Source organism: Carassius gibelio, chromosome A11, assembly GCF_023724105.1.
Source record: "Carassius gibelio isolate Cgi1373 ecotype wild population from Czech Republic chromosome A11, carGib1.2-hapl.c, whole genome shotgun sequence".
In the NCBI taxonomy this organism is placed as follows: Eukaryota; Metazoa; Chordata; class Actinopteri; order Cypriniformes; family Cyprinidae; genus Carassius; species Carassius gibelio.
In genome coordinates this window covers 2,179,420-2,204,524 of record NC_068381.1, presented here as the reverse complement: position 1 = coordinate 2,204,524, position 25,105 = coordinate 2,179,420, and the positions used below count along the sequence as shown (strand labels likewise).

The 25,105-nt window shown below is 35.0% G+C and overlaps 1 protein-coding gene and 1 long non-coding RNA gene across 13 annotated transcripts in view; one reads left to right on the top strand and one right to left on the bottom strand.

Moving 5' to 3' along the window:
* LOC128022000 (uncharacterized) overlaps nucleotides 1-25,105 on the bottom strand; it is a 220,653-nt gene that overhangs the window by 21,452 nt on the left and 174,096 nt on the right. The window contains exon 2 of the long non-coding RNA XR_008185835.1: nucleotides 16,505-16,665. This is a non-coding gene — a long non-coding RNA (uncharacterized LOC128022000). The remainder of the gene's footprint in view (nucleotides 1-16,504; nucleotides 16,666-25,105) is intronic.
* LOC128021976 (E3 ubiquitin-protein ligase TRIM39) overlaps nucleotides 1-25,105 on the top strand; it is a 76,751-nt gene that overhangs the window by 22,722 nt on the left and 28,924 nt on the right. For 2 of the 12 annotated variants that reach the window (XM_052609162.1, XM_052609149.1), the window contains exons 1-2: nucleotides 15,178-15,328; nucleotides 15,896-15,979. The exons of 2 other annotated variants lie outside the window; for them this stretch is intronic. In XM_052609162.1, coding sequence (XP_052465122.1) covers nucleotides 15,916-15,979 — 64 coding nt within the window. In that variant the 5' untranslated portion in view covers nucleotides 15,178-15,328; nucleotides 15,896-15,915. Of the gene's footprint in view, nucleotides 1-15,177; nucleotides 15,329-15,895; nucleotides 15,980-16,321; nucleotides 16,876-16,987; nucleotides 17,084-18,662; nucleotides 18,897-18,975; nucleotides 19,115-19,206; nucleotides 19,243-19,378; nucleotides 19,942-25,105 lie in introns of those variants that run through there. 8 more of the 12 variants (XM_052609153.1, XM_052609154.1, XM_052609160.1 and 5 more) reach the window with 7 other exon arrangements.

Below are 25,105 nucleotides of genomic sequence, written 5' to 3'. Positions count from 1 at the left end.
ACTACCAATTTGGATCCAGTTTGGAGGCAGCAAACATTCTTAAAGGTTTGTCAGTGGAAGTCCGTGTTCTGTGCCTTTGAGTAAGTGGTGTATCTAAATTTCATCTTTACACGGATTATATAAAACTATACTGTCAGTACATCATAGTGAAATTAAATTGTTATATGTTTCTTTTCAAAACTGTGGAAATAGATTTTTAAAAATAAGCTTTAAATAGGTATTTTCCTTATAATGTGGCTCTCTCTAGTGGACAACATTAATATCACAGCTTTTAGCCTCATGTCATCAGATAGGGTCTAGGCTTTGATAATAAAATAAACTGCATAAATATAAAATATAATAATACAGTGATAATATATGCTAATATTAATCTGAACTTACTGGTAATAGTTAATCAACACATATCTAAAGAAGAAAAAAAATCACTAGACTTCATTTCTGAAAACGAGATAATTGTATGATCAGCAGATGTCTATTATTTCAGAGTTCAGGTTTTTTTTTGTTCATGTCATACAGCTGTTTATTACAAGAGCAGTTTCTTGTAGGCTACGCTACATGTTCAGATTAATAGTCTATATATTGATAAATAATTAATATGTTTATACATATGATTAGGTCTGGTCTACCCAGACACATTTTAATGTTCAAGTGTTATGTCTATTAAAATAAGTCTGTAACTATATAGTAGTCTACTTTTCATGTGTTGATATCTACAGAACTGAAGCCTTATGATCACAGTCGTAGAAGCTAATGCTTAGAAATTATGTTTAAAGTTTTCAAGTCCATCATTATTAGTAGCACGCAAGCCACCCAATAATCACCTTCGTGCTTTGTTACAAAGTTTTAACCTTCTGTCAATTTTATGATAAAATACAAACAATAAACGTCTATTTTACGATTTTTAATTTGTAGTGAGATAATTCGTTCAGTAGCTGCATATGAATCAGTGATATTGTCCTCTTTAATATTTGCATCACGAAATAAACATGAATATTTTAATGTATGTTGAAAAAAATCTGAACAATTTAATACAAATTTCTCATGAATCGATCAAAGTTAGTTCAAAAAAGCAGTGGTGGACGAAGTACACAAGTCAAGTACTTGAGTAAAAGTACAGATACGTATAATAAAATATTACTCCAGTAAAAGTAAAAGTACTCCTTTTTCAATTTTACTCAAGTGAAAGAACAAAAGTACTCAATTTTGTATGTACTTAAGTAAAAAAGTACTGAAAGATAGATGTTTGCAATTTTATATAGGCTAATTTAATTTTATATTAACACATTTTTTTTTATAATCCTACTGTTCAAAATACCTGGGATTTTTTCCAAAATAACCACTATATGGAGTCAAGATATATTTTTGTTGTTGATATGGACTACGCTGATGAGAGTAATGTTCACTGTGAAGCTTACACTGTGATGAACCTGAGAGAAAACAGAGATGACCATCTGATCTTCACCAGTAACAACAAAGTATTTTAAAGTTTGTGGTTTTACAGAACACCACAGTTATATATGACAAGATAATAAGGCCTGAAGTTAGGAAGAACATCTTAAGGAAAATATAATTATATTTTCTTAATGATTTTTTTCCTTCTCAAACCTTGTCTGTGGTGTAAAAACACCCCTGGCCAAACGATAATTCTTTGATAAGAATCTTTTTTTCAGTATTCATGGGTGACTTTTTTATGTGAATTACATTTTTACATTTTAGGGTATTGATGTTTGTCAATTATATGAAATATGTAATCCGGAAAGGACAAAAGAAATAATCATGAATGAACCCCTAAAAGTTTGGTTACAAAAAACCCTAAAGGGTTCTTTTGATTGATAGAACCTTTTAGGGGTTCCAAATACATAGCGCCTGATTGAACCTTTTAAGGTTGTGTATATAGAACCTGTTCTTCTAAGAGTGTTCCTGCAGACTGAGCTCGTGCGTCATCTTCACGCCAGTTATTCAGCCAATAAAGTGTAGCCTATGTATTTCAAACAATACCTATGGCTTATGTACATCAACAAACAGGGGTAGTTTATGGGGGCATGGGGAGAGGTAAGCCCCCAATATTCAAATCCATCAGTTATCCAATATTTCAACATGAAAATCACAGTAGATCAAATGAAAAATATGCAGATTACATTTATTTTGTAACAATCATTTTGTTCCTTATCAAATATGAGTTTGTCATAATAAATCAGACAAAAATACTCCCCCTCCATTGAACCGATTGGTAACGCCCAACCAATGAGTAACACTGGTAGCACTTTCCTAAAAACAAGGCGAGTGGTGTTTGAATGAGAGGGGTAACATTAGTGCCAAAAATGAAGAGAAACGCTGCACAGTGGTCTATATTTATCTGCTGGTCAGAGAGGGAATCAAAAAATAAATAAAGCATGAACTGAGAATGAGGTATGAGAATATTGTGTAATAGCTAAGTACACACCACATATATTTTAGCTAGCTAATCCATTGCAATGTATTTAGCTGTAACTATCAGTATAACAAGTTACCAAAGCAGCTGTCTGTTTTAGTTTATTTTTCAATAGTGTCTGTAATTATCAATGACTAAAGTATTCACATCAGTGTTTGTTTTCTTCCTAAATTAATCTGACTTTTGAACGAATTGCATGAATGAATGATATAAGTGTTTAACTCATTAAAACAGTGAAACGCTGTCGTATACTGGGAATTCAATACTTCATTTCTTCTTTTGATAATCAGATTATTATACATCTTTAAAAGTATGCTGTGATTTTTATGAGTTTTATTTAATGAGGATTACTTGGTCAATTAAAATAGATTTTTAAATAGAGAATTTTAAATAGATATTAAGAACAGATTGTATACAGTGCGGTTTAATAATTTGTTAGTTTTTGGTGTTTTAGTTGTATGTCTTAGTGGTTTTGTTCTTATATGAGATGATTCAGATCCAATGTGAAAGTAGCAGCAGATGAAACCAATCAAAAGAAGGACGGGAAGAACATCTGATCAGGTAACGACACACAAACACTAATGAAAAGTTCATTCAGTCAATAAAACTGGCTAAAACTGTAATATGTGTACATCACAGTGAGGGACAGGGTGAGGACAATAGTCAAACAGCAGTTTCAGATGAGCAGGTAAGAATAAAACATTTCTGATAGGGAACAGTTTTTGATATGACAAACTAAATGTACAATTTTCTTTACTGTACACAATATACTAGGGAGCTATTTGGTGTGTAACAGTGTTGTAACGTCCGTTTCAGAATGAACCTAATGTTGGAGACAAACTGAGCACAGAAAACAGAGACAGAGAAGATTCAGAAATCATCACCTGCTTAAATCCTGCACATCCTGATCCCAAGTTTATAAAAGTACAGACGAGAGCAAACTATGTGCTACACTTTCAGCAAAAATGGTTTCAGATGTTCCTATGAATGCATTACAGTACCACATTAAAAGGGGTTTTATGCTTTTATTGTGCAAAAATCCTCTCAAAGAAGACAATGCTTGTCTCTAAGATGGATCCTGTCTTTGTGAGTACTGGTTTTAGAAACTGGAAAAAGGCAGTTGAAAAGTTTACAGCCCATGCTAAAAGCCAATCCCACTGCCATGCGACAACTGTGTATGCTCAGGAAACTGCCATTCCTTGTGTTCAGTCTGTCTTGAAAGACAAAAGAGATGAAGATGCCTTTCAAAGTGTTTTTGAGCAAGCAAATGTGATTGTGGATTCTCTAAATCTAGAGTCTATCAAAGTCCCAGAACCAAGGCGACTTCCTAAGCGTTTTAGCACAGATGCAAGCACATACAAGCCAAAAACTGCAACAGAGTATTACAGAGTTGAGTTTTATCAGGTGCTTGATGTGGTTTTCATCAGGAAGATCTGCTGACCTTACAGAAACTAGAGGACACTCTGCTCACTGGACAAACTGATTCAGTGTGTTGTGAGTATCCTGAGATCAGTTCAGTTACCAATGTTTAGGCATAACTACCAATTTGGATCCAGTTTGGAGGCAGCAAACATTCTTAAAGGTTTGTCGGTGGAAGTCCGTGTTCTGTGCCTTTGAGTAAGTGGTGTATCTAAATTTCATCTTTACACGGATTATATAAAACTATACTGTCAGTACATCATAGTGAAATTAAATTGTTATATGTTTCTTTTCAAAACTGTGGAAATAGATTTTTAAAAATAAGCTTTAAATAGGTATTTTCCTTATAATGTGGCTCTCTCTAGTGGACAACATTAATATCACAGCTTTTAGCCTCATGTCATCAGATAGGGTCTAGGCTTTGATAATAAAATAAACTGCATAAATATAAAATATAATAATACAGTGATAATATATGCTAATATTAATCTGAACTTACTGGTAATAGTTAATCAACACATATCTAAAGAAGAAAAAAAATCACTAGACTTCATTTCTGAAAACGAGATAATTGTATGATCAGCAGATGTCTATTATTTCAGAGTTCAGGTTTTTTTTTGTTCATGTCATACAGCTGTTTATTACAAGAGCAGTTTCTTGTAGGCTACGCTACATGTTCAGATTAATAGTCTATATATTGATAAATAATTAATATGTTTATACATATGATTAGGTCTGGTCTACCCAGACACATTTTAATGTTCAAGTGTTATGTCTATTAAAATAAGTCTGTAACTATATAGTAGTCTACTTTTCATGTGTTGATATCTACAGAACTGAAGCCTTATGATCACAGTCGTAGAAGCTAATGCTTAGAAATTATGTTTAAAGTTTTCAAGTCCATCATTATTAGTAGCACGCAAGCCACCCAATAATCACCTTCGTGCTTTGTTACAAAGTTTTAACCTTCTGTCAATTTTATGATAAAATACAAACAATAAACGTCTATTTTACGATTTTTAATTTGTAGTGAGATAATTCGTTCAGTAGCTGCATATGAATCAGTGATATTGTCCTCTTTAATATTTGCATCACGAAATAAACATGAATATTTTAATGTATGTTGAAAAAAATCTGAACAATTTAATACAAATTTCTCATGAATCGATCAAAGTTAGTTCAAAAAAGCAGTGGTGGACGAAGTACACAAGTCAAGTACTTGAGTAAAAGTACAGATACGTATAATAAAATATTACTCCAGTAAAAGTAAAAGTACTCCTTTTTCAATTTTACTCAAGTGAAAGAACAAAAGTACTCAATTTTGTATGTACTTAAGTAAAAAAGTACTGAAAGATAGATGTTTGCAATTTTATATAGGCTAATTTAATTTTATATTAACACATTTTTTTTTATAATCCTACTGTTCAAAATACCTGGGATTTTTTCCAAAATAACCACTATATGGAGTCAAGATATATTTTTGTTGTTGATATGGACTACGCTGATGAGAGTAATGTTCACTGTGAAGCTTACACTGTGATGAACCTGAGAGAAAACAGAGATGACCATCTGATCTTCACCAGTAACAACAAAGTATTTTAAAGTTTGTGGTTTTACAGAACACCACAGTTATATATGACAAGATAATAAGGCCTGAAGTTAGGAAGAACATCTTAAGGAAAATATAATTATATTTTCTTAATGATTTTTTTCCTTCTCAAACCTTGTCTGTGGTGTAAAAACACCCCTGGCCAAACGATAATTCTTTGATAAGAATCTTTTTTTCAGTATTCATGGGTGACTTTTTTATGTGAATTACATTTTTACATTTTAGGGTATTGATGTTTGTCAATTATATGAAATATGTAATCCGGAAAGGACAAAAGAAATAATCATGAATGAACCCCTAAAAGTTTGGTTACAAAAAACCCTAAAGGGTTCTTTTGATTGATAGAACCTTTTAGGGGTTCCAAATACATAGCGCCTGATTGAACCTTTTAAGGTTGTGTATATAGAACCTGTTCTTCTAAGAGTGTTCCTGCAGACTGAGCTCGTGCGTCATCTTCACGCCAGTTATTCAGCCAATAAAGTGTAGCCTATGTATTTCAAACAATACCTATGGCTTATGTACATCAACAAACAGGGGTAGTTTATGGGGGCATGGGGAGAGGTAAGCCCCCAATATTCAAATCCATCAGTTATCCAATATTTCAACATGAAAATCACAGTAGATCAAATGAAAAATATGCAGATTACATTTATTTTGTAACAATCATTTTGTTCCTTATCAAATATGAGTTTGTCATAATAAATCAGACAAAAATACTCCCCCTCCATTGAACCGATTGGTAACGCCCAACCAATGAGTAACACTGGTAGCACTTTCCTAAAAACAAGGCGAGTGGTGTTTGAATGAGAGGGGTAACATTAGTGCCAAAAATGAAGAGAAACGCTGCACAGTGGTCTATATTTATCTGCTGGTCAGAGAGGGAATCAAAAAATAAATAAAGCATGAACTGAGAATGAGGTATGAGAATATTGTGTAATAGCTAAGTACACACCACATATATTTTAGCTAGCTAATCCATTGCAATGTATTTAGCTGTAACTATCAGTATAACAAGTTACCAAAGCAGCTGTCTGTTTTAGTTTATTTTTCAATAGTGTCTGTAATTATCAATGACTAAAGTATTCACATCAGTGTTTGTTTTCTTCCTAAATTAATCTGACTTTTGAACGAATTGCATGAATGAATGATATAAGTGTTTAACTCATTAAAACAGTGAAACGCTGTCGTATACTGGGAATTCAATACTTCATTTCTTCTTTTGATAATCAGATTATTATACATCTTTAAAAGTATGCTGTGATTTTTATGAGTTTTATTTAATGAGGATTACTTGGTCAATTAAAATAGATTTTTAAATAGAGAATTTTAAATAGATATTAAGAACAGATTGTATACAGTGCGGTTTAATAATTTGTTAGTTTTTGGTGTTTTAGTTGTATGTCTTAGTGGTTTTGTTCTTATATGAGATGATTCAGATCCAATGTGAAAGTAGCAGCAGATGAAACCAATCAAAAGAAGGACGGGAAGAACATCTGATCAGGTAACGACACACAAACACTAATGAAAAGTTCATTCAGTCAATAAAACTGGCTAAAACTGTAATATGTGTACATCACAGTGAGGGACAGGGTGAGGACAATAGTCAAACAGCAGTTTCAGATGAGCAGGTAAGAATAAAACATTTCTGATAGGGAACAGTTTTTGATATGACAAACTAAATGTACAATTTTCTTTACTGTACACAATATACTAGGGAGCTATTTGGTGTGTAACAGTGTTGTAACGTCCGTTTCAGAATGAGCCTAATGTTAGAGACAAACTGAGCTCAGAAAACAGAGACAGAGAAGATTCAGAAATCATCACTTGCTTAAATCCTGCACATCCTGATCCCAAGTTTATAAAAGTACAGACGAGAGCAAACTATGTGCTACACTTTCAGCAAAAATGGTTTCAGATGTTCCTATGAATGCATTACAGTACCACATTAAAAGGGGTTTTATGCTTTTATTGTGCAAAAATCCTCTCAAAGAAGACAATGCTTGTCTCTAAGATGGATCCTGTCTTTGTGAGTACTGGTTTTAGAAACTGGAAAAAGGCAGTTGAAAAGTTTACAGCCCATGCTAAAAGCCAATCCCACTGCCATGCAACAACTGTGTATGCTCAGGAAACTGCCATTCCTTGTGTTCAGTCTGTCTTGAAAGACAAAAGAGATGAAGATGCCTTTCAAAGTGTTTTTGAGCAAGCAAATGTGATTGTGGATTCTCTAAATCTAGAGTCTATCAAAGTCCCAGAACCAAGGCGACTTCCTAAGCGTTTTAGCACAGATGCAAGCACATACAAGCCAAAAACTGCAACAGAGTATTACAGAGTTGAGTTTTATCAGGTGCTTGATGTGGTTTTCATCAGGAAGATCTGCTGACCTTACAGAAACTAGAGGACACTCTGCTCACTGGACAAACTGATTCAGTGTGTTGTGAGTATCCTGAGATCAGTTCAGTTACCAATGTTTAGGCATAACTACCAATTTGGATCCAGTTTGGAGGCAGCAAACATTCTTAAAGGTTTGTCAGTGGAAGTCCGTGTTCTGTGCCTTTGAGTAAGTGGTGTATCTAAATTTCATCTTTACACGGATTATATAAAACTATACTGTCAGTACATCATAGTGAAATTAAATTGTTATATGTTTCTTTTCAAAACTGTGGAAATAGATTTTTAAAAATAAGCTTTAAATAGGTATTTTCCTTATAATGTGGCTCTCTCTAGTGGACAACATTAATATCACAGCTTTTAGCCTCATGTCATCAGATAGGGTCTAGGCTTTGATAATAAAATAAACTGCATAAATATAAAATATAATAATACAGTGATAATATATGCTAATATTAATCTGAACTTACTGGTAATAGTTAATCAACACATATCTAAAGAAGAAAAAAAATCACTAGACTTCATTTCTGAAAACGAGATAATTGTATGATCAGCAGATGTCTATTATTTCAGAGTTCAGGTTTTTTTTTGTTCATGTCATACAGCTGTTTATTACAAGAGCAGTTTCTTGTAGGCTACGCTACATGTTCAGATTAATAGTCTATATATTGATAAATAATTAATATGTTTATACATATGATTAGGTCTGGTCTACCCAGACACATTTTAATGTTCAAGTGTTATGTCTATTAAAATAAGTCTGTAACTATATAGTAGTCTACTTTTCATGTGTTGATATCTACAGAACTGAAGCCTTATGATCACAGTCGTAGAAGCTAATGCTTAGAAATTATGTTTAAAGTTTTCAAGTCCATCATTATTAGTAGCACGCAAGCCACCCAATAATCACCTTCGTGCTTTGTTACAAAGTTTTAACCTTCTGTCAATTTTATGATAAAATACAAACAATAAACGTCTATTTTACGATTTTTAATTTGTAGTGAGATAATTCGTTCAGTAGCTGCATATGAATCAGTGATATTGTCCTCTTTAATATTTGCATCACGAAATAAACATGAATATTTTAATGTATGTTGAAAAAAATCTGAACAATTTAATACAAATTTCTCATGAATCGATCAAAGTTAGTTCAAAAAAGCAGTGGTGGACGAAGTACACAAGTCAAGTACTTGAGTAAAAGTACAGATACGTATAATAAAATATTACTCCAGTAAAAGTAAAAGTACTCCTTTTTCAATTTTACTCAAGTGAAAGAACAAAAGTACTCAATTTTGTATGTACTTAAGTAAAAAAGTACTGAAAGATAGATGTTTGCAATTTTATATAGGCTAATTTAATTTTATATTAACACATTTTTTTTTATAATCCTACTGTTCAAAATACCTGGGATTTTTTCCAAAATAACCACTATATGGAGTCAAGATATATTTTTGTTGTTGATATGGACTACGCTGATGAGAGTAATGTTCACTGTGAAGCTTACACTGTGATGAACCTGAGAGAAAACAGAGATGACCATCTGATCTTCACCAGTAACAACAAAGTATTTTAAAGTTTGTTGTTTTACAGAACATCACAGTTATATATGACATGATAATAAGGCCTGAAGTTAGGAAGAACATCTTAAGGAAAATATAATTATATTTTCTTAATGATTTTTTTCCTTCTCAAACCTTGTCTGTGGTGTAAAAACACCCCTGGCCAAACGATAATTCTTTGATAATTATTGTAGTTACCATGTTCTGAACATCACATCCTTTCTTTTCTCCCCAGATGTAATCTATATATCTATATATCTTCTATATATCTATATCTATCTATCTATCTATCTATCTATCTATATATATATATATATATATATATATATATATATATATATATATATATATATATATATATATATATATATATATATAGGTGGTTGAATAAAAATATTTGGACATTATTTATAAAAATTACCTCAAGTTAGCACCAGCAAGCTTGTTAGCTAGACATTTAGAATCAGCTACAATATTTACTTATTTTCAGTACCATTCTGAATAAACATTCATGTCTGTCTAACGTTACTCGTCTAAAAAAAAAAGCCTCAAGTCCAAATATTCATTTATCACCAATTAACTGTTTGACAAACACTTCCTGCTTCGAGATCTGAATTTAAAAAAAAATCTCAAACATGCTCAGTAGTCCCAATGTTAATCAACCGAATCGCGAACAGGCTCCGAAGTCCTGATCTGAATCAACCGAGTCGCGAACAGGCTCCGAAGTCCTGATCTGAATCAACCGAATCGCGAACAGGCTCCGAAGTCCTGATCTGAATCAACCGAGTTGCGAACAGGCTCCGAAGTCCTGATCTGAATCAACCGAGTCGCGAACAGGCTCCGAAGTGCCGATCTGAATCAACCGAGTCACGAACAGGCTCCGAAGTCCTGATCTGAATCAACCGAGTCGCGAACAGGCTCCGAAGTGCCGATCGGAATCAACCGAGTCGCGAACAGGCTCCGAAGTGCCGATCGGAATCAACCGAGTCGCGAACAGGCTCCGAAGTGCCGATCTGAATCAACCGAGTCACGAACAGGCTCCGAAGTGCCGATCGGAATCAACAGAGTCGCGAACAGGCTCCGAAGTGCCGATCTGAATCAACCGAGTCACGAACAGGCTCCGAAGTCCTGATCTGAATCAACCGAGTCGCGAACAGGCTCCGAAGTGCCGATCGGAATCAACCGAGTCGCGAACAGGCTCCGAAGTGCCGATCTGAATCAACCGAGTCACGAACAGGCTCCGAAGTCCTGATCTGAATCAACCGAGTCGCGAACATGCTCCGAAGTGCCGATCGGAATCAACCGAGTCGCGAACAGGCTCCGAAGTCCAGAAGTCCCGATCTGAATCAACCGAGTCGCGAACATGCTCCGAAGTGCCGATCTGAATCAACGGAGTCGCGAACAGGCTCCGAATTGCCGATCTGAAAACTTCGACCAAAGAATGTAAAAAATAATTCTATTACTCTAATAACTCTAACTATACAACTCTATGAAAGACTCAGATCACGTATCTAAAAATAAATCGCTATAGTAAAAGAGAAATAATAAGAGGAGTGAAGTTTCCTACGGCTCTGCTGTGTTTGGTCCTCACGCGCGTCTGACGCTCCGCGGCGCGTCTCCGCCCCTCACACACGGGTTTACAGCGCTAAATTAATCATCTTTGCTAATTATTATACATTTACTTCATTGTCAGCTTCAGGTACTTCATTTATTATTGTTCAATGAACTGTTTCAAACAAAAAAAGGTTGTATTTCAGTAATAATTTTAAATCAAAATAAAATATATAAAATAAATAATAAAAAATATGATTTTCAGTTAGTACAATAATTAATCCTAAATTCCGACATTAATAACTTACTTTTAGCAACATCAGACGCACGCACTCATAAGATCTCCCGGTTCTTCTGTAGACTCACACTAAACGGTTGATTTGAATCAGTGAGTGGTCGACTCCAGAACAGCTGCAATCGGATCATTGCGATTCGCGATCCGATTTAAAAGTTTATTTTGAAAAGACTCAGTTCGTTCATGAATCAGACACCGCTTCTGCGTGTCGGAGCACGTGATATATTATAGGGAGTAACGATATGTTTTATGAAATGTAGTGAAGTTAAAAGTACGATCTTATGCTTTGGAATGTAGTGAAGTAAAAGTAAAAGTTACTCAAAATAAAACTACTCCAGTAAAGTACAGATACTTGAAAAATGTACTTAAGTACAGTAACGAAGTAAAGCTACTCCGTTACTGTCCACCACTGCAAAAAAGTTAAAAGAATTATGGATGCCACAGACTTTTTTTTAAACTTCAGAATATAACTTAATTTTATTATCGTAATTACAACTTTATTCTTAAAATATTATGACGTTAATCTTATTTACTCGGTTATTTTTCGGCGTGGCACAAAAATGCTGCCTTATATGCTATTGAATGCAAACTCAATTATAGCACAGCAGCCAAAGAACAAACTAAAAAAAAAAAAAAAAAAAAAAAAAAAAAACACAAACAAAAAGGAAAAATAGAGGCTGGATATTTGTCTTCTGAGTCAATGTTGCTAAAATGAATTTGAGGGACTTGCCATCTCCTCATTGTACGTGCCTTTAGAGAGAAATGCATCTTTAGGATTACATAATGAAAGTGTTTTTGTTTGTTGAGTTATTTCGTTTTAAAATAGTAATAGTAAAAAATTAAAAAAAATTAAAACACAAAAGGCATTCTATAGATATATTTATCATTTCGGTGAAGCGCTTCTCCTCAAGACCAAGAAGACAGAAGGTGCATCCTGGGCCTGCAAAGTGCATCATATAATAACTATAAATTAATAATATTGATAATGTTTATCGTCTGGCTGACTACGGTCTTGTATTAATTTTTTCTAAATTCCTGTCAAACGTGCTCAAACTGACAGTCACCACCATAAGCTACTATTGAAAGACTCTTCACTGTAGTACACGATCGTTTATTGACGTTAACCTATTACTGTGTTCCAGACAGACAACTTGAATATAATACCTATAATACAATACAATATTATATTATAGTGTATAATATTATACTTTACATAATAAATATACTTTAAATATGTATATATTATGTTAGGTAAAAAAATGTTACCCTGTATGCACTGTAAATCGCTTTGGATAAAAGCGTCTGCTAATTGCATACTTTTATTAAAATGTATTTATGTATATACAGTAGGCTATAGAGAAAGAGAGAGATGTTATTTCCAGGTCCAATACTTAGCTGGTTTTCATGCACTTCAGCAAGTCATTGCAATATTTTCGCCCCAGACTTTGAAACATTTCCTACATTACTTATTTTATTCTTTTTTTCAGTAATTTAATTTAAATGTGTATTTCTATTCTTTCTGCCCTTTTTAATTTAATTTATCAATTAATAAAAAAAATTAAGAAAACGAGTCATAAAGTTTACAATAAAGCACAATCAAATCTTTATATTATAATCACATTGCACTTGGATCAAGTTAAAGGTGTAATCTGCTGAGTGTTCTTAAGATGCACTCATACGATGTGTTTTATGATTACTCCAGAGCACTCGTAGATCTACGATGATTTTCAAGTGCTACTTAAGTTAAGATGCTTTTGGGAAACAGACCGTAACATTAAGATCAGTCGTACGATCGTCTTTACGAACTTCTTAGGCTTACGAAACTTTTGAGAAACTCAACCCTGATTGTTTTCCTTATTTTACAAAAGCATAAGGTTTAGTTGATATTGTGAGTGCACACAAATACAAGTAGATCATTTGCAGTTCCGAATGATGCATATGCTACTCCTACATTTATGAGCAAATATGACGTCGTAATTTTTTATTTTTTTATTTTTACTGTCATTAAAAAATATGCCATGTCCTGCAAAGTGCTCACTCTCCGCACAAACGATTGGATATGTGCCTAACAGCGCTCATTTATCTAGGTTAAATGTTTAAATTAATGCTGTGGAATGCATGAAGTGTATTATGTCTGTTTATTTTAGGCAAGTTGTGTTGGTTTGAGAAGAATACAATTGATCAAACATAATGCTCAACTCACTGTCTGCTGTTTGCTCGTTCCTTTAATAAATAAACAAAAACTTGAATTTACCAAAACACAAAACTTTACAAATATATTTCTAAATTAATTTAATCAATAAACAAAAATAAATACTAGATTAGATTAGATTGAACTTTATTGTCAGTGCACATAAAAGTACAAGGCAAAGAAATGCAGTTAGCATCTAACCAGAAGTGCAATAAACAGAATATACAGTGTCTACAATATGTAACAAATGTACAATAAATATACAAATAAGGCAGTATTATGGACATAATTTACAGATTTGACATACTATCAGCATGATATACAGATAGGTGTACTATGAACATACTATACAGATGGATTATGTAAAAGTGTATGTACACTATAGGCAGAAACTATGAACATATGAACATCATTTACTATAGTGCAGTGGACAGTAAAGTGCATAGAAAATATTTCATTGTGCAAATGGATTACTCATTATTCTGGATGAACAGACGGCAGTGCAAGTAATAACAATTTAACTGTTTTTTGTTTGTTTGTTTGTTTGTTTGTAAATCAGATGTAGTGATGAGGAGGGGTGAGGAGTCTGTGTGTGTGTGTGTGTGGGGGGGGGGGGGGTGTTGAGGGGTGTCAGAGGGCAGAGTTCAGCAAGGAGACAGCTGTAGGGAAAAAGCTGTTCCTGTGTCAGAGCAGGAAGTGTTGTCCCTGTGATGCGTTGGGCAGTTTTCACCACCCTCTGCAGTGCCTTGCGGTCAGCCACTGAGCAGTTCCCATACCAGACTGTGATGTAACTGGTCAGGATGCTCTCGATCGCACACCAGTAGAAGTTCACCAGGATGGCTGAAGACAGCTGGTTCTTCTTCAGTGTCCTGAGGAAGAAGAGGCGCTGGTGAGCCTTCTTGACCAGACTGGAGGTGTTTGTGGTCCAGGACAGGTCCTCCGAAATGGTGGTTCCCAGGAACTTGAAGCTGGAGACACATTCAACAACCATCCCGTTAATGTGGATGGGATTGTGCGTGCTTCCTTTCTTCTTCCTGAAGTCTACAATGAGCTCCTTTGTCTTGCTGGTGTTGAGGAGCAGGTTATTGTCAGCGCACCATGTGGGCAGGTGCTGTACCTCCTCCCTGTAGGCGTCTAATCATTGTCTCTGATGAGGCCAATCACCGTGGTGTCATCTGCAAACTTGATGATGGAGTTGGATCCATGCACAGGCTTGCAGTCGTGGGTGTAAAAGGAGTAGAGGAATGGGCTCAGCACACAGCCCTGTGGTACGCCAGTGTTAAGTGTGATCATAAGATGTTGGACAAGGGCTGGGCCCATGCAGGGCTCTATTGGTTACCTTGATTTAATTAGAAGTCCCCCCCCTGCTCGGAATGCTTCCAAACTGCCCGGGCCCATATGCACCTGAATGTCCTGCACACTCAGACTATGCCACTGGGGAGACAGATGTGTACTTTAGGTACTGTTATCATGATCATTACAACCTTAAAGCTTTCCTTGGGGAAGAATTGGACAATCCAAATGATTATTAATGTACCTATCATACGTACGCTTATCCATGCATACGTTATCCAGACATTTATCCACACGTATGTTATCAAGACACAAAGTTTAAAAAATGCAAAAAGTTCACCTCTTATCACCTAACAGTGCTCATTTAAATGCTGTTTAAATATTGAATGTGGAAAGCATGTGAATTCTGAACCATTTGGCTTTCCATAGAACACACCCTGAGCAGCTCTGACATCACTGTAGTTCAGTGAGAGACTCCGAGAAAGTGAAACTAACTTGATCAACAACATGGACGCCTGAAACCATCGAACTCTTTAAACAACAGAATATTGAGTCGTTCAGAGACCCTTGTGAACACATCTGATACTCACAGGTAAGTGATAGAAATATAAGAGAGATTGTCCTGAACAGGTTTCTAATGGCAGTGGTCTGGTTTAGTAGGGTTTATGTCAGACTGGAATGAGTTGAACAGAAGCAGGTTTAAGCGTGTCAAATACTCAGATACTTTAGATGTTTACTGCGCTGAAATGATATCAGAATTATATTAACAGTATGTCATTAGATCGGACAAAGTTTGGTGTTTCTGTCATTTTGTCACCCGACATAAAGACAAACAGATAAAACAGGAAGTAAATGACCTGCAGACAAACTGAACACAAACCTGCTTCACTGCAGCTGAAAATCACTTTTACATTACACAATAACTTATGATCATACACTATAGTTTGTGGAAAGATTCATCTAATTTTGGATAAGGAGATATATATGTTTGTTGGGAAATATAAAGCTTGTACTTTGTACTTTCTTTAAACAGCAGGTCGTAGTTCAGATTGCTCAGTAAGTTTACGAGTCTCTCACTTTGTTTCAAACGAATGATTGTGTTTCCATCACTATCAGTTCTCACATTTTAACCAGTTAAACTATCATTTTTCTTTAAAAGGCTTTAAGAGGGAAAAAACAATGGCAGAATCTTCACTAACAGCAAGAAAAACCAGGAGACAGAGTATTGAACATGATCGTCCATGTAAGTCAATAACCCAGAAAAACACTTTGACTTTTCTTTTATAATTTTGAATATGTACAGTTCAGGAATGTAATGCAGATCAAATAATATAATCTTAACAATAATAATTATTGTGCATATGTATTTATGAGCTTCACATTTAGGTTCTGATCAGCTTGTCTGTGTTCATTTTACAATAATAACCAGCTGACTGTACATGATCTCTTTATATTTGAGTTTCTTCAGCACTCTTTGTCTCTAAACACTCTTTACATTCAACCAGCTTCACGAGGTGCATCATGGGATTCTTCATAAACAGTATTGAAGGAGTTCACACTAATCCTAAATAATGTCTCTTTCCAGTCATGTTATCCTCCATGAGTTCACTGTCTGAGGAGATTCAGTGCTCTGTATGTCTGGATGTGTTCACTGATCCAGTCACGACTCCATGTGGACACAACTTCTGCAAGATCTGTCTGAATAAGTGCTGGGACAACAGCCAGACCTACAGCTGTCCATACTGTAACGAAACATTCAAGCAAAGACCTGATCTCAAGATTAATACCACACTCCGAGAGCTCGTAGATCACTGTAAGAAGAAAAGTCCTGAGAAAACAACTGAAGTTCTGTGTGACATCTGTGAGGAAAGAAAGCTGAAAGCGCTGAAGTCGTGTCTGGTGTGTCAGAGCTCTTACTGTGAAACTCACCTGGAGCCTCATTTGAGAGTGACACGTTTGAAGAAACACAAACTGATGGATCCTGTGAGTAATCTGGAGGACTATATATGTCAGAAACACGAGAGACCTCTGGATCTGTTCTGTAGAGATGATCAGACATGTGTGTGTTCAGTCTGCTCTGTGAAAGACCACAAGAACCACAACACTGTTCCTATAGAAGAGGAGAGTCAAGAGAAGAAGGTAGACGTTATTATTCTGTTAAAGGACTGATATCATGAGGAATCAGATTTTATTTCATATTGTGAGTTTAATCTGTGTTATGATAAATGTGTCTGTGTTGTTCTCTCTATAGACTGAACTGATGAAGACACAGAAAGACGTGCAGCTGATGATCCAGAACAGAATCAAGAAGATTCAAGACATCAAACACTCAGCAGAAGTCAGAAAAGTGAGTTTAACATAATAGAATAAAAGTAGATAGTTAAGTTTGTGGAAAGAATTTTGGGTAAGTTTTAAGAAACTTAAAATTTGAGATCTTCCAGTATAAAGTAGTTTGAAAGGGAAGTCGTGGCCTAATGGTTAGAGAGTCAGACTCCCAATCGAAAGGTTGTGAGTTCGAGTCCCGGGCCGGCAGGAATTGGGTCACCATAATGTCACGTCACGTTCACAAGTTTTGAAGGCAATAAAACCTATCAAAAAAAAAAATAGATAATAGACATATAAATAATGATTACTAATGAAGTTACTATCATTTCATTAACATGTTTCCAGCATTATTATCATGTCATTAGCATGATTAGCACGTTGTTAGCATGTTTCAAGCATTGATAAGAAAGTGACTAGCATGTCATTAGCAAATTTCCAGCATGATTAGCAAGCAATTGGCATGTTGTTAGCATGATTAGCAAGTGATTAAGATGTATGTAGCATGTTGTTAGCATGTTTAATAAGTGACTAGCATGTTATTAGCATGATTAGCAAAGTGACTAACATATTTTCAGTATGATTAGCAAGTGACTAGCTTGTAATTAGCATTATTAGCAAGTGATTAGCATGTTATAAACATGTTGTTAACATGATAAGCAAGTGGCTAGCATGTTGTGAGCATGTTTAGCAAGGAACTAGCATGCTGCTAGCATGACTAGCATGTTGCTAGCATTATCAGCAAAGTGACTAGCATGTTGTTAGCATGACTAACAAGTGGCTAGCTTGTTGTTAGCATGACTAGCAAGTGACTAGCATTTCATTGGCATGATTAACAAGTGACTAGAATGTAATTAGCATGATAAGCAAGTGAATAGCATGTTGTTAGCACGATTGTCAAGTGACTAACATGTTGATAGCATGACTAGCAAAGTGATTAGCATAATGTTAACATGACTAACAAGTGACTAGCATGCATTCTCAGTAGAGAGTTTTTAAGCTTTGCTATGGCAGTAGACAGCTAAAATACACCTTAAGTTTTATTGTATAAAATGTTCATCCCCTCAATGAAAGTCTATGGGATTTTAGGTAGTTTTGATAGTCTGGTTTATGAAATCCATAAACCATCCATAAGACCAGTCTGAAGCTCTGACCCGAGTTTGCCGGTTTTAGCTTGAAAGCTCTAGGAGGAGATACATTTTAAAATTTAGTCTCAGAAGAAGAAGAGGATTTCAGTAAGATCAACTTACTTTTTCAATAAATAATGAATGTAAATATTTTTATTACAACAAACTTCAATTTTGAGAAAATAAAGAAGCTAGAACTGACAGACATAACAATAACAAAATAAACAAACAATCAAACGAATGACAGATGACTATCAGACTAAAATATACAGCAACAGCCAATAAAACAAGAACTAAAATGTCCAGGGCTTGTTTTGCTCTCGTCCAGGGTGCAGAGTGAAGTTTAATTCTTCATTTGAGGGATTCTGAAAACACATGTAGCCTATGTATGTGAACAAAAATGTGTGAGCAATAGTTACACAGATTCTTCTGTTAGCAAACACTGCTAATAATGTGTTGCCTGTCCTGGTTGAGCAGATAAACACAGAGAAGGAGAAAGCAGTCCGTGTGGAGCTCTTCACTGATCTCATCCGCTCCATTGAGAGACATCAGACTGAACTGCTGGAGATGATGGAGGAGCAGCAGAAAGCAGCAGAGAAACAGGAGCAAGAGCTGATTGAAGAGCTGGAGCAGGAGATCACTGAGCTAAAGATGAGAAACACTGAGCTGGAGCAGCTCTCACACACTGAAGATCACCTCCACCTCCTACAGGTCAGTCAACATGATCTCTCTGATCAATCATAATGCAGGATATGACATGCTGAAGGATTTCTCCTCTCTCCTGCTGTAGATTCACTCATCCCTGTGCAGCTCTAGAAACACCAGGAACTGGCCTGAGATCAGTATGAAGACTCATGAGAGTCTGGAGACTCTGAGGAGAGCTCTGACTCAACTGAAGGACACTATAGATGAGAAACTCACACTAACTGGTACATCAATACACACTGATCAGATATAAACATGATAGTGTACTCTGTTCTTTAAATATAAGCTTCAGATCTGATTGTTTTCTTGTCATTAGTCTCTACAGAGCTGAAGTGGATGCAGCAGTATGCAGGTACAGTGTGCTGTCTGCACTACACTAGTTTACATTCATACACTCACTGCTTCATTACTGCACTACAATCTGATTAAACACTGGGTTAACTAAAAACATCAGCATCACAGAATATCTGTATTCTCTGTTTTCTCAGTGGATGTGACTCTGGATCCTGATACAGCTCAACCTAATCTCATTCTGTCTGATGATGGAAAACAAGTGAGACATGGAGACATTAGACAGAAACTCCCAGACAAACCAGAGAGATTTGATACATGTGTAAATGTCTTGGGAAAGGAGGGATTCTCCTCAGGGAGATTTTATTTTGAGGTGCAGGTGAAGGGAAAGACTCAATGGGTTTTAGGAGTGGCCAGAGAATCCATTAACAGGAAGGGACCGATCACAGCGAGACCCAGAGATGGATACTGGACTGTGATTCTGATGAATGGAGATGAATATAAAGCCTGTGAGGATCGTCTCGTCTCTCTGTCTCTGAGAGTGAAGCCGCAGCGGGTCGGTGTGTTTGTGGATTATGAGGAGGGTCTGGTCTCCTTTTATGATGTGAAGTCCAGCTCTCATATGTGCTCTTTCACTGCTCAGTCTTTCACTGAAAAACTCTATCCATTATTTAACCCATGCCTTAATGATGGAGATAAAAACTCTAGTCCACTGATCATCACACCTGTCAGTTATAATAAATGAATTTACTCAGTTATCAAATGAAAGATTAAAATAATGCATTTATAATTAAAAATCTGGAAACATTATGTGCTGCTATTTTTTTATCATTTGCTTATCAGTTTTTAAAATCTAAATGATCTTATCACATATTTTTTTTTATGTATATATAATTCTTGTTCAGTAAATAACAATTTGTTCAACTTTTCATAAATATTTTTGCTATCTTTATACCTGACAATGTGAAATTGCCATCTGTGCAAAGTTGGTGCAATAAAATAACGTCATAGTTAACAATTACTTGTTTACACCGATAGATAGATAGATAGATAGATAGATAGATAGATAGATAGATAGATAGATAGATAGATAGATAGATCTCCTGTGTATTTTATATTATTTAGTCACTTATAGGCTGTAGTTTGACAGAATTGTTCTAATTCAACATCGCGGAAGTCAATCTAACTTAACATTTTTTTTATTGATATTGTTTATTTCCTACTTCTTAAGTTCATGAGGCTCTTGATGATTTAATCTGTGTCATCTTTTGGAATATCTGAAGCATGTACCATAAATCTTAACTGTAGCATTTGTTGTAATAAGACTAGTCTCTTAATCATTACCAGGACTGTAATATATATATATATATATATTATATTAGATATAATAGTTATAATAATAGTATAACAGTAGAATAGTTGTATTTAGCAGAGCATTCAAAAAAAGTAAAGGTGGTCATGAGTAGTTTAAAAAGAGTTTAATAAATGTGCTGTTCAGATACTGTTCGACTTTCTCCATCACATTTTAAAGAGTCTGTCACATATTTGACCATCAGCTTCACGATAGGAATGGCTCTGGTAATCTTATCACACTTCTGGAGGGCTGTACTTGCTAGTTTTGGTTATTGAGGGTTATATCCCCGACAGGGCAGGACTTTCAGTCTCCTAAATGGCTTTAACCCTGAGCAACAGTTCAAAATATTTATTTGTTAGGTATTTAGACGACAAAAATGTCAGTGTCAAAAATGCTTTCATTAAAAACAGGAAGTTTTGGAGCACAGAAATAAGTTTGGCCTCATTTTTAAGGAAGAACCTTGGCAGTTCATTGTTTAACTGAAAAAAAAAAAAAAGTTAAAGTGAAACAGAAATCTTATAGAGGTTTTAGCTTATGAAAAAATTATTTATAAAAAATATATTTTATTAAACACGTTAAACTTATATCTTAAACTGATATCTTAAAAAATGAGCTTTCAGGATTTGTTTAGGTGCAGTTCCTAACTTTGTCCATCAGATGTCAGCAAAGCTCAAGACTATTTTTTGTCATATTAGTGAATTGATTAATGGTTGTGGAGTAATTAAATGCACAATGTCTATTACAATAACACACACAGTGTATGTAATGTGTGTGTGTACACTATATATATGTATACACACGTGCACAAACTCAGACTTACCTCATTTATCATATAAAGTCCAGCACAGCAGGATCATCATGTAACAGGTTCGGCAAGGCTAGGATTTCTCAGAAGATAATAAAAGAAAAAAAGAACAAAACAACATTTCAGTTATTTCAATGTCAAATAAATAAATACTTACATCGTGCTGCTCTGTGAACCCTTTGAGATTTTAAGAGAACTGGTGTAAGTTATACTGGATGCTCTGAGGAGACAAAATGATTTTTAAAAATGTAATTACTCGAAAATTAGGCTAATATCTTACTAGATAACCTCAGTTACATGTAACATGGATGTGTAACTATTCAAAATAAATTAAACAACAACAAATAGTTCAGAAAAGAAACTTTTACAATAACCCTTTTTAATAATTTGAGTTCCTCCAGGAACCTCTGGAGCTCTTTGAGTTCTCGTGTAATGAAGGAGTGACTCCAGAAGCTCAGAACTGGAAACAAAGTGCTTCAAACATCCAAAGAGTTCTTACATGAACTGCAAAGACTAGAATGGTTCCTCCAGGAACAATATGATGAGAAAAAGAGCTTCGAGGCACTTAAAATAAATGATTAAGTTCCTCCAGCACTCAAAAGAATTTCTGAGGCACCATTGTTCTTTCATCTTTTCAGCGAACTATGGTCATTTCCAAGTTAATGATCATTTTTACGTAATAAAAAATCATTAGATTAAGTAAAGATCATTTTCCATGAAGATATTTAGTAAATTTCCTACTGTAAATATAACAAAGCTTATTTTTTGATTAGTAATATGCATCGCTAAGAATTCATTTGGACAACTTTAGAGATGATTTTCTCAATATTTAGATTTTTTGCTCCCTCAGATTCCAGATTTTCAAAGAGTTGTATCTCAACCTAATATTGTCATATCATAAAAAACCATACATCAATGGAAAGATGATTTATTCAGCTTTGAGATGATGTAAAGATCTCAATTTGGACTGGTTTTGTGCTCCAGGGTTACATTTGCATTTTTTTTCAGCCTGAGAGAACTATTTTCAGTCTGAAAAATAGTCCAACAGTGAACTGACTGATGGAATTAAAGTACAGAATCATATTTCACTTCACTGTTCATAATAAAGGCAATCAAAGTTATTTTAACTAAACATTGCAGAAATAGTAGGCTACATGTTTGCACAGTGTGTATCTGACTCTTAACCAATCATCTTCCTTTGCAGGTTTGGTCATATCTTCCTTTCTATAACCTTAGAATGCATCAGAACAAGCCACACTGACATGTTTCTAGCACTGACTAACAATAATGAAGATTAAAAAGTGTTCCTGATTTCTTTTTTTCTTTTTTTCTTTTTGCATGTTTGCCACACTTTAATGTTTCAGATCATCAAACAAATTTAAATATAAGTCAAAGACAACACGAGTAAACACACCATGCAGTTTTTAAATGAAGGTTTTTATTATTAAGCGGAATAAATCCAAAACTACATGGTCCTGTGTGAAGAAGTGTTTGCTCCTCTGTTAAAACTGTGGTTTATCACACCTGAGTTCAGTTTCTCTGGCCACACTCAGACCTGATTACTGTCACACCTGTTCACAATCAACAAATCTCTGAAATAGGATCTGCCTGACAAAGTGAAGTAGACCAAAAGATGCTCAAAAGCTAGAAATCATGCCTAGAGCCAAAGAAATTCAGAAACAAATGAGAAAGAAAGTAATTGAGATCTATCAGTCTGTAAAAGGTTATAAAGCCATTTCTAAAGATTTGGGACTCCAGCGAACCACAGTGAGAGCAGTTATTCACAAATGGAGCTGCTCCACTGCAGCGACTTAAACTGTAATGATGCGCTTTGCTGTAATAATGCAATGCCACTCAAATAATGCAGAAACACTCAAGCAAGAAAACATGTGCAAAGAGTGCGTGTGTTTGTACTGTTGCAGAATGAGAGGAACAGTAGTAATGTACTGCTAGATTCACTTTCGCCAGAGAGTCATGTATGCTTAAGGCTGAAAATATATGATGCTTATAATGAATGACCCATAATTTTTTTTTTTTTTTTTTTTTTTTTTTTTACGATTTAGTTTTAATCCTAATGCGTGTGCTAAGTTATTGAACATCAAAGATCACACAACAGAAGGGCGCGAGACTCTTTTCCTTGTTTGTTTTTTTCTTTGAATTTAGAAGGGTTTTCTGGTGTCTTTTTTGAAGTTGTTGATTCCATGTGTGTAGATTTCTTTTCATGCACTGGGAAAGTTCTGTATAAATGTTGTGTAATTAATTTTAACAAAAAAATGTTAAATGAGAGAACTGATACTCCATGGCGTGCTTTGTTTAAGCTGAATATGGATAAGAAGCCTGAGTAGAGAGCACTATATAAACCACCGTTGACCAAAAAAACAGGTGATTTGCAGTGGAGAATTCTTCACGGTGCTGTCGCTGTCAATGCTTTTACTTCAATTATAAATCCTGAGATTGATGTGGGTTGTCCTTTTTGCACGGAGAGAGAGACCATCTTTCATACATTTGTGAATTGTGCTAGATTGGAATCTTTATTTTTGTGTTTAGGCAGTATTTTTAAGAATTGTAATGAATCTTTTTCTATGGTGCTATTTATTTTTTGGTTGTAAATATGTAAGGAAGAAAAGGTTTATTTGTCAATTGCTGAATTTTATTTTAGGCCAGGCAAAACTGGCCATCTATGTAAGTAGAAAGAAAAAGATGGAACAAAATTTGGAACCGAATGTGGTTACATTGTTTTCAAACATGGTACAAGCAAGAATACTGATAGATTTTAGATACTATAAACATATGGATGATCTTGCTGCTTTTGAGGAAATTTGGTGTTACAATGAAGCTCTGTGCTCTGTTTTCGAAGGTGATTTGGTTTTTACACGTTTGTGAGTTTTATTTTTATTTTTTTTATTATTTTATTTTTTATATATAAATGAATATTGTAATTTAATTGCGTGGTAAATTATATTTGTAATAAAGGATGTTAAAATTCTCTCTCTCTCTTCCGGTGAGGGTGAGGTCCATCGTGTGTGGTGGATAGCATTCTTTCCTTTCCTTTCTTTTTTACCCTTCTTTTTCTTTGATTTAGTTTCTCTTTATTGTTTCTTTCCCCCTACGTTAATTGTTAAAAACCGAGTGTCGGTATGGTGTCTGTTCCGGTGCAAGGAACGGCCTTCTTCGTAATGGCTGCCGGTGTGTGCCGGAAGCAGGTGTAACGGTTGAAGGTTTGTTGGTGGCGGTAGGACAAAAGATTGGGTTTGATAACATCATCTCTGGCTCGCGAATGAACAGAGCGGTCGTAGTATTTTTGAAAGCTGAAGCGTTAGTCAATATTTTGACTGTGGATGGGTTGTGGGTGAAGGAAGCTTTTGTTCCGGTTTCACCGCTGTCTGGCCCAGCTACTAAAATAAATCACAATTTCAAATGTCCCGCCGTTTGTTTCAAACGATGTAATAATAAAATAAGTTATGCGATTTGGGAAAATTGCAAGCCCCATGAGATCGATTCCATTGGGGTGCAAAAATTCGGCGCTAAAGCATGTATTGTCTTTTCGACGTAAATTTTTATGTTCTTAAGCGCCCAAGATCGATCCTTAGAAGTTTCTTTTCGAGTCAAACTCAAAGATAATTCGTACATGGTGTACGCGAGCACAGAGAGCTTGAAATGTTACGATTGTGGAGTTGTCGGACATAAACGCGACTCGTGTCCGCATAAAGTGCGCGATGAACATCTGCCTTTAACTATTGCATCTAGAGCTGAAGAATCAAATGG